This window comes from Sinocyclocheilus rhinocerous, unplaced genomic scaffold, assembly GCF_001515625.1.
Source record: "Sinocyclocheilus rhinocerous isolate Xijiao unplaced genomic scaffold, SAMN03320098_v1.1 scaffold1112, whole genome shotgun sequence".
Lineage (NCBI taxonomy): Eukaryota > Metazoa > Chordata > Actinopteri > Cypriniformes > Cyprinidae > Sinocyclocheilus > Sinocyclocheilus rhinocerous.
Window position 1 is genome coordinate 166404 of NW_015657961.1, and position 10893 is coordinate 177296.

The following is a 10893-nucleotide window of genomic DNA, read 5'->3' on the forward strand; positions in this document are numbered from 1 at the left end:
CATTATGTTCAGAAATGAGAAATTTTGAGGAAAAATGTATTAGATATTACATATAATTACATATGCAAGTTCAATTAATTAGATATTACATATAATTTGGCAGTAAAACTATTTTATTGGTGCAGAGAGGAGTCTGTGTATTTTGTCAAATGTTAGTAACTGCTTTTAACCACTTAATTAGAAGCACCACAATTAAATTGTTGTGCCATCATCTGTTACATAGAGACTGATGAACAGACATTTAGAAGCTTATTTTAAAGTGCAAAGTATAGAAAATCAAAATGTGGAAGTAAAGTTCTGTAAAACTTTACTTGCATTTTTACAACAGTGTTATATGTATGTCTGATTGGGTAATCAAAAGTTCTACAAAGACTTGGGGTCTTCACACCCACTTGGGCCAAATATAGGAAATACATCATGTAAGTAGACAAGTGGTCAAGTGCAAAGACCACAAGTATTGAGACTTGCCCTAGGTGCTCCCATTGCATTTGCAAGTAGAAGTCCGCCACCTAGTGGTGAAAAGTAATCATGGTAACACTTTTTAATACACTTCAAAATTACATGTAATATAATATTTACCTATTTATCGTTAAACCCTATGAAGAATTTTAAGTATTATAACATGAAATTATCATTATACTCTTTAATTATTTAGAAGAACATTCAACTGATTATAAGGTGTATTATAAGACTTTACTAATTAATTTCAGAATTTTTAATAGCTTTTTTAATGCATTATATATCCTGGCTTCTAGGAAAATGTTACTGCAAACACTCCTGACAAACAGCAGAGATTCTAAAGTTGTCAGAAATGAAACCCAAACTTTCATAAGATGTCAGTGTTTTTATCAGGTGTGCACATTAAACAGTGCATTTACAGACAAGAAAATTATTATAGAACAAGTTCACAAAATTACATGTTCAGCAGTTCGACAAAACGATTGTGTCTCAGTTACAGAATATTCATTTAGTCCTGATAAAGTGATCAGAGGTTCATTAGTCCAGTGATTAGCAACACTCCTCTCTTTAAATCACACACACATTGTAGTGAAGATCTATAAAAAATAAAAAAAAACTTTAAAATTAACCTAAATTACAGAAAATGTCCTTATTGGCATCACATGCATTAAGAAGTTTGAAGGAAATGCAGCACTTGCTGTCTTCAAAATGGCACATGTTCAAAGTTCACGTCAAACTTCGACATTACATCTCCTCCTCATCCTCCTCCAGCAGGATTCCAGGACAGGGTTCCATGGTTACAGCAACACCCATTCCACTGCGCCCAACAGGCATATCTGTTACATACGTCCATACATTACTGCCTGGACAGTAGCACTCCACACTAGACAAGAAACCCCCTTGATTAAATCCACCTGAAATAGAATAATATTTACATTTATGCATTTAGCAGACGCTTTCATCCAAAGCAACTTACAGTGCCTTCAAGGTATACATTTTATCAGTTGCATTCCCTTCCACCAATCCAGCTCACCTAACACATAAATCTTGCATTGGTAGACCGTGACTCCATGTGCACTGCGGCAGTGGTTCATAGAGGCCATGGGTTCCCACACGTCTCGAGTGACGTTATATTTCTCCATCGTTTTGAGCTGGGTTTGACCATCATAGCCACCAACTGCATAGAGGTAGTTATCCATACACACCACCCCTACAAACAGAACAAAAACCAGACAGCTTAGCACATATCAACAAGTGTTAATTTCATTAATACAATAAATCTGAAGTATTTTCTTATTTGTAAGTACATTCCAGTATGGTGCTGCTCCCTGCCATACAATTAAAGTGAATGGTGACCAAATATGTCAAGAATTTCAAAGGAACTTTTTCATAGTATAACTTACATTTCAGTCTGTTTCACACACACAGCTGCCATATACCTTCCGAAAACTTGGAATAAACACTAAACATCAAAAAGAGGTCTCGTCCTTACCAATGCTGCATTTATTTGATCAAAAATACAGTAAAAACAGTAATATTGTGGAATATTACAATTAAAAATAACTTTTCTAATTTAATATATTTTAAAATGTCATTTATTTGATGTCTTTAGTGTCACATGATCCTTCATAAATCATTCTAATATGCTGATTTGGTGCTCAAGAATTATTTCTTATTATTATCAATGTTGAAAACTGTTTTTGCTGTTTAATATTTTTGTGGAAACTGTGATACACTGCCATTCAAATGTTTGTGTTAAGTAAGTTTTAGGGGGGAAAAAAATAAATTAATAATTTTATTCAAACAAGGATGCATTAAATTAATCTAAAACAAATACAAAATATTTCTGTATCAAATAAATGCTGTTCTTTAGAATTATGGAAAAATATTAAGCAGCAAAATCCATTTTCAACTTTGGTAATAATAAAAACAATTTGAGTCCCAATAACAATTGACCACCAAATCAGCAAAGCGTTAAAAAAATCGTATTTATTCCAAACATATGACTAGTAGTGTATGTGTGCACTACTTTTATGATGCTTATATTTGAGCTGGACAGCTCCTGGTCCCCATCAATGCTTATTGTGTAGAAGAAGGCAGAATGAACTTTTTAAAAAAACTTTACCGTTTTATTACATAGAAGAAAAAACCATACAGGTTTGGAACAACTTAAGGGTGAATAATTGGTGACAGAATTTTCATTCCTGCATGAATTATCCCTTTAAAGGCATAATGCACAACTGCTGAATTCTGCACGTATTTATGCTGAATTACTGAGTGACTATGCCACTGCTTGAGCAATTACAGTTTGTTGTGTTAACTGCAGGGTCAAGCAGCTCTGGGAAGTGGGAATTCCTAGAAGTGCAGTCACCTTCATGGGCATTTTAAAAAATAGTTTTATTAATCTTTTTTATTTATTAACTTATGAATGAAAAGACAATGTATTTTTTATTTACTTAGAAAGTTTATGTTTGATTCAGGTTTATTACCTTTATTTATTAAGCGGACACTTTTATTCCCAGAGAAATACAAAAAGTGATGAATCTTTTGAAGGTAATAACACGAGAAGTGCTTACAATACAAAGTTTGTCATTGTCTAGAATAGTACAGTATTATGTTTCAACTTTAATGGTGTTTTATGTTGTTGCAGGTTGTAACAACGCTGCAAAAATGCCACTTGATTAGATGTGATGTGGTCTTTTGTTCTCTTATTTTTTAATATTGTTCCCTTTAGTCACTTTTATATAATTGCATTGCACCATTCATGCAGTACATCATATGCGGTAAACATGTCAAGTAAAAGAAAACAGTTCCAATTCATTAATTTGATAAATGATGCAGAATATTTACCGAGACCGCTCCGAACTGTGTTCATAGGTGCCACGTGCTGCCAGGTGTTCGTGTCTGGTTGATAGCGCTCAGCCGTGTTCCATCGGTTGTCCCCGTCGAATCCTCCAACCACATACAGACTTCCCCCACACGTGGCGACACCGGCCCCCAGCCGAGCTACTGACATAGGGGCCACAAATGTCCAGCGATTTGTCTCTGGGTCATACCTGTGAAAACAAGAAGCAGGACAAACCAGTTGTCAAGGAATAAGATTTCCTAGAAACAGCAATGAGGATGTCAACACAAAATAGATTTCAATCTGTCTCTCTAAATGTCTCAGGCTCATCACTTCAAGAATTTGTTTTCCTTTGTTCCTAACAATGATATCTAGTGCCAAATACCAATCATAACTGCAAGCAATTCCCATGAGTGGATATATGATCAACTGAATGTCACAATAAAAATAAAAAAAAGGCCTTCAGTGAGAAGAGGTTGCATTTAACCTGCCAACAATGCAATATCTCCATTTAAAAGCTTGTGAAGACAGCTACTGTTACTGACCCAAGAGTTTCTGTCTCCCAGCACAACAGAGGCACATACTGAGGCTTGAATTTCACACATCTTTGAAATTATAGATGATATACCGACGTTCACTGTTTGAATTTGCGTCTAGCTCAAATTCCTAAATAGAATACACGCGCTTTCTCTCCCTGCATTCCTGGACAGATTAACTTTCCGATTTGAGCTGCTCACTCAGTCATAAATTAGAAATAAATAGGATTCACATGGCTGTGTTATGAATCTGAACTTGAGCTCATCTACTAGAAAGCTTTTCAAAAACTCCACAGTAAAAATAAGACATAAAAGACAAAGTTAATGAGGTTTATGCCACTTACATATTTTGTTTGTGGCATAAATGAATCTGGTTTTTAGCATGTTTAGGATATATAAACACTACCTTTTAAAGGTTTGGGGTCAGAAATTAATATTTTTATTCAGCAAGGATGCATCAAATTGATCATAAAGTACATAATGTTTATCCTGAACAAAATATATATCCTGACATGTTGCTTGGGCAGCAAAATCAGAATATTAGAATGATTTCTTAAAGATCATGTGACACTGAAGAGTAATGGCTGCTGAAAATACAGCTTTCCATCACAGGAATAAATTACATATATATGAAAAGAACTATTTTAAATAATAGTAATATTTCAAAGTATTACCGTTTTTACTATACTTTTGATTAAATAAATGCAGCCTTAGTGAGCATAAGAAACTTCTTTCAAAAACATTTCCAAATTTTTGAACGATGGTGTCCATACATATATGTAATTTTTATTGTTGTAAGTTCAGTGTCTTAATTTTGTTTTCCAGCATTTAGTTATTCATGTAATTTTGCATTATGTACAACACTTTTGAAGAAATTAAAATATCCACTAATTTGTAGCGAAGTCATTTCAACCCCTTTATAAACAAGACTAATTAAAGATAATTCATTCATTTATCATTATTAGCAAGAGTATTAATTTAGTTAGTTCAGTAAATGCTTCCTTATGTAAATGTTTTGATGTTCCAATAACCTTTTCAAGGTAAATATAGCAACCACTGTAGTTCTCACAATACAATAGAGTTCTTCCTTTCAATTGTGGCATTTAGATGCACTGTCATGATACAGTACTTGACAAACAACATGGCACTTTTGTTTTGTGTTACTAATGAAACCCTATAAATACTGTAGAGTTCATGAACGGTCTTCTTCCCTGATCTGTCACCATGCTTACTATTTAATAAATATAAAATATTCAAATCATGACACTTATTGTGCAGAAATGTGTTTCTCCTGAAAGGCCTAACCTTACTCTGTGCTGTGGAATGTACGTTATGAAACAGATTTGCCTGGAGCTTTTTAGTCAAGAGTGACTGCTCTGAAAAGAACTGAGCAAAATGATCTCTACACCCTGATAGAAGGTGCTTGTTTTAAATCAAAACAACCGATGAGTGACGTTTCACAAGAGTAGTGTGTAACATAACCTTTATGCATAATTTTTCAATTTTTAACTCGCACAAGAACGTTTTGTGTGAATGTTCTCCTGTCGGACAGGTGTGCAACGCAGTCTTCGGTGTCATACAAACTCCTTCAACCAAGATTTAATCTGTCACTCTGCACTGTGCTAATGTTTTGATTCCGCTAGCGTATGTATAATAGAAAGGAAAAACAATATAAAGGGGAAAAACCCCACAGCGTAAAAGAAACAACACAAAACCTTTTCGAGTTTTCTTCCTGTCTCAGCCTCACCTCTCAACGCTGTTGTGATGTGTAGAGGCATGTGAACCCCCTACGGCATAAATGCTGCCGTCAATGACCCCGACACCCACTCGGTTTCTGGGCGTGTTGAGCAGAGCCAGCTGGGTCCACTGGTTAGTCATGGGGTTGTAGCAGGACAAAGATCCAGACTCTGTGTTGTTCTGCAGAGAGAGATTCCGTCCACCGACCGTATAAAGGAGCCCGAACAACACGCATGCCCCAAGCCCGCTACAAGGAGATCCCATGTCAGCTAGCTTGATCCAGACATTCTTCCGTGGGTCGAAGGCTTCCAGACAGTCCAGAGAGTGTTGCTTGTAACCTCCCGCTATGTAGATGAGCTGAGTCCCACGATGAGGAGCAGGCGGCAGGGGTTTTCGAAGAGCCATGTCCTGGAATATCTTGGACAAGAAGTCCTTGCAGGAGTTGGCCTTGCTGAGGATGGGGCAGGACTGCAGTTGCCTTTTGAGGAATGTGGGCGGCAGGGCGTAGATGTGGACCGCATTGAGGAGGGCATGGAAGTACTGTGCTCGGCTCTCCGCATCCCAGCGGACCCAGTCGATGCAGGCCTTGTAGACCTCGGACTCGCAGAGCACCTTTAGACTGTCCTGACTGATCAGTTCCAGCAGCTGGCAATGGGACAAACTGAAGAATTCTTCCTCTTTGGTTACCTGTGACAAAGAAAAGTATACATGCATATATGGACATATGTAAATATGTTTTTGCATAATTACAAAATGTTAACCCAAAAATAAATGTCAGCATAAAAGTGCATTCACATTAATTATTGATCGGACAGTTTTTGGGGGCAAAATTACATCATTTTAATAGGAATCCACAAGATTGGGAATTTTACATGAGGGCGAAAGATTTCCTAACATAGACTTCGCAATGGGTTTAAGTCTATCATGCAGATTCGCCACATTGACCAACACAAGGATATTTGGTTTGAAAGTGACTTCTGTGTGAACGGTGCTTTATATATTGCTACACTATTATAGACAATGGACCTTTTTTGTCCGCAAAATTTCACAGAAATTTTTCTAATGTGACCACACTTGTCACAACTTGTCCCAACCCCAGTCTGCTAAAAGGGTACACTGCTTCCACTGCTTGGAGTCGTGTGGACCACTTTTACTTTGGTCCTTTTTGAGCTTGATAGTATGAATCACCATCCAATTTCCTTGTATGGAAAAGAGCAGCTTGAACATTCCATCTGACATCTCTTTTTTAGTTTAAGAAGGAAGAAAGAAAATAATGCAGGTTGTAGTGACATGAAGGTAAAATTAATAGTTTTGGGGGAACTTTTTCTGTAATGCCTGATTCATTTGACAGCTGGATAATTTATACGAATCAATATCCATCTGCAAGACAGACCTGAGTTCCATTGACAAATCAATTAGCTACACAGTGCCGTTCTCTATAGCCTTCATTCATTCAAAGACTAACTGCTGCAGGTCAATGGCTCAGTACAGTTACTTAAGAGAGCACAGCAGGTGGCAACTATCGATCGCTGCTAACTGACACTTCGGTGAACGGAGTCCACAGGGCACGCACCTCATTGAAGTGAGTGTTGATATACTCTCTTGTGCGAAGATGCAGCTCGGTGCAGCCGATCTCTTCTGCAAATCTCGAGATACCTATGACATTTGACGGCTCTAGGTTCTTTGTGAGGAAATCGCAGCATGCTTTGGCCACCTCTTCCATCTGATAGCGCATTGCGGTCAAGAGGACGTGAAGAACGCACTTCTCGCCCACGGTTATATGGGAGGTGTAGGCAAAGTCAATGAGGCGGCTGATGACCTGAGGACACACGTCTCGCAGGGTGACCTCCGAGGCATGGCATTCCTTGAAGTTACTGGTGAACATGGCTTTGAAGTAAGGACTGCAGGCAGCCAGCACCAGTTTATGCACCTGGGGAATGAAGACACTTGTTCATGACTGGCATAAAAAAAAGCAGGCAGGACACACCTGAAACTAAATCATGAGAGCTGTATGTGCAGTGTTCTCGTAATTACAATCAAATGCCTTAACATGTACAAACATAATTCTGCACTTGTAATGAGGACAATTTATCTTTGTGCACTGTCATTTGCAGTGCCAATAAATGGATAAACGGCATACCTGATTAATGGATAACATTACAATGGATAAATGGATAACAATTTTATACTATTTTGACTACATATATTAAAAATAAAACACTAAAACCTAAATGCTACACATGAATTTAGGCAACATTATAATGTAAAATATGAAGAATGCACAAATTGAAGCACATAATAAATTACATACATACACTCAGACCCGTTTATAGCAATAATTTAATGCTTTTGTGTAATATTTCATTTTATAATAATGTTTGCTTTTGTACTCTGCATAAAAAATATACACTACCGTTCAGAGGTTTATGGTCAGTAAGTTGGTTGAATACTTTTATTTAGCAAGGATGCATTAAATTGATCAACAGTTAAAGACATTTACATTATTACAAAATATTTCTACTTCAAATAAATCCTGTTCTTTCGAACTTAAAGACTCCTGAAAAAATGTTTCTTGAACAACAGCATATTATAATGATTTCAGAAGGATCATGTGATACTGAAGACTGGAGTAATGAATGACTGCTGAAAATTCAGCTTTACCACCACAGGAATAAATTACATTTACAAAATATTAAAATAGTTATTTTAAATCGTAATCATATTATACAACATTACTGCTTTTACTGTATTTTTGAATAAATAAATGCAGCCTTGGTGAGTTTGAAGAGACTTGCTTCAAATAAATAAATAAATAAATTCTTACTAGCCTCACACTTATGAACTCTATTGTACTTGATGTTGATGTTGTTTTACATTTTTAATATCTTTTGAGTACAATAATTCACAAATATAAGTAGTTTAATCTGTTCACACTGAACTTAAATGTGTCCTAATCCATCTTTCTACAAATTGAGAAACTTTTAACGAAATAAATATTTGTTGCAAAATATTTCAAAGCTGTCGGTCATGTATGAATAATTATGAGACGGTTCATTCTCACAGGTTAAGGCCAGACAGTCTTATGAATAACTGAGATACTGATGTAGATGAGAACTGTATAGTGCATGAGACTGACTCAAACACAGTCAACCAAAATAGCCCTAAATACCTAAAAATACTGCCAGCCAACATTGTTCTCCATTATGCAGTTGTTAATTGTGAGAACATTATTTCCATTGCACTGTGGTTTCAATAAAAAATTTTTAAAAATATTTTCTATGGCATTAATCCTTTTAAACATATTTGTCAAACATGCTATTCAAGCTTACTTGTACCTTTGCACTTTTAAAGGGGTCATGTGATGCGATTTCAAGTTTTCCTTTCTCTTTGGAGTGTTACAAGCTCTTGGTGCATAAAAAAAGATCTGTAACGAGGCATTACATTTCTGACGCGTGTTTGTGGTGTTCGGCCAATCACAATGCACTGGGTCAGCTGGCCAATCAGAGCAGACTGCACTTGTCAAAGGAGGGGGCTTTGTTGAAAACGACGCGTTTGAGAGAGGCGGGGCATAGAGGACCTACAATAATGTACAGTATTTGAAAAATAATGTGTTTTTTGAACATTAAAGCATGTCAACATATTCTGTTACACCAAATACACAAAATAATGATCTTTAAAATAGCATCATATGACCCCTTTAAGAACTGACTTCCATATCTCTTACCTTAAAATCCACTATCTTGTCTTTGTAAGTCACATGTAGAACCACGTCACAGAGCAACTCATGATGGCGGAGCTCATCCATGATCTGCATGGCTCTATAGGGATGACTTTCAATTGTGTAATCCAAGTAACCATGACCCTTCATGGAGGGCACCACGATGGCAGAGAAATCCTCATCTTTGATGGGCCTCTTCTTTCTTGGACATATCATTCTCTGAGACCTCGAATGTCACTGATATAAATAGGAAATGGATGGCAACTGCAGCGGAACAATGTCTATATCCATCCACGTGTCATGAAGAAATACAGGCACAACTGATGATCGCTTAGGGATAGAGAGCCATGTTTCTTCTGCCTGGTTAGAAGTCCACCATACCAAATTTCTGTATCAAGCCAAGTTGGCATTGTTGAAATATTACTCCGCTGTTTCTTTTAAATCAGACAAATGCTGCTATTTGTCTTGTACAGATGAGGTAAAAAGTCATTTTTACACACGCATTAAAAAGTTCATTCTTTTCTTCCAAAAGGTTATTGTCCTCTGAGATGGTTTGTGCTCTTTTCACCCTGTGAAAAACAGAGATACAACATTGAGAAATGTTTTGTTTATTCCCTCAAGTGCTTTCATTGTTTACCAAATGCATAATTAAATATAGCCAAGATGATCGAGGAAGATATCTTAGATATAAAACTAAACAAACACCACATGGAACAGGCGATATACAAGGAATACAATGGCAGCATTACACAAATCCTGAAGAGGCCATTTCTACTCTAACAATGAGGACAAGAAACTGTCTTTAATTACAGTGTATGTAGACAGTTGCACAGACTTGGCTGAATCATGTTTCACTTCCCTATTCCTTGACTTAAAAAAAAAAAATAAGAAAAAAAAGAAAACAGCCAAGCCACACCCTTATTCACAGACGCAACGTGATTTTCTGCATAATACAGACAATACTTCGAAAACCATGCTTGTGGCACAACTGGAATAGACCTTTGTGCACACTAACATGGTTTTCGAGTGAAGGCCAAAGTCTCTGTTGGTGATCAGTCTTGATGTTGTTGTTCATCAGAGGCGAATTTTTTTCACAGGTTATGTAACGTCGTTCATCACTGCTGCTCTTATTGCACAATCCAGAGTGCTGAGGACACACTTATTTGTCTTAAAGCAGGTTCCCTTTCATGGGAACTTCGAACTGCGTCCTCTAGGGGTCGCTATGGGGAACGCCTCGTCGTGACCCGTGTCTGAAGCATACATTGAAAAAACACCAACAACACGTTGGCCGGCGACAGCCATGACATCACTACCGGCGCGACTATAGTATAAATAGGCGCCGGGAGAACACATCATCCTCTTCTTCATCTTCACTGACTGTTTTGTTTGAAGCGTGCATTGGTGGTATGAGCGATCTCCATTCATTATGGCGAGCACTAGCAAAGCGTTTAGAAGATGTGTGCATCCGTGTCATCGCTATTTGACACCCGATGACACACACGATCTATGCGTTGTTTGTTTGGGCGAAGAGCACGCACGCGATGTCCTCGAGGGGGCAATCGGCGTGCACTGCAAGCGTTTTCCAATGAAAAAGCTCC

General features: G+C 37.2%; 1 protein-coding gene across 1 annotated transcript in view; it reads right to left on the reverse strand.

The window, feature by feature from the left end:
• Nucleotides 1-750: 750 nt before the first annotated feature.
• The window catches only part of LOC107721712 (kelch-like ECH-associated protein 1), a 27854-nt gene continuing 17711 nt past the window's right edge, over nt 751-10893 (reverse strand). Inside the window, exons 2-7 of the mRNA XM_016529848.1 lie at nt 9302-9864; nt 7151-7507; nt 5588-6264; nt 3310-3515; nt 1493-1669; nt 751-1373 (exon numbers count right to left, since the gene is read on the reverse strand). Coding sequence (XP_016385334.1) covers nt 1204-1373; nt 1493-1669; nt 3310-3515; nt 5588-6264; nt 7151-7507; nt 9302-9511 — 1797 coding nt within the window. The 5' untranslated portion in view covers nt 9512-9864 and the 3' untranslated portion in view covers nt 751-1203. The remainder of the gene's footprint in view (nt 1374-1492; nt 1670-3309; nt 3516-5587; nt 6265-7150; nt 7508-9301; nt 9865-10893) is intronic.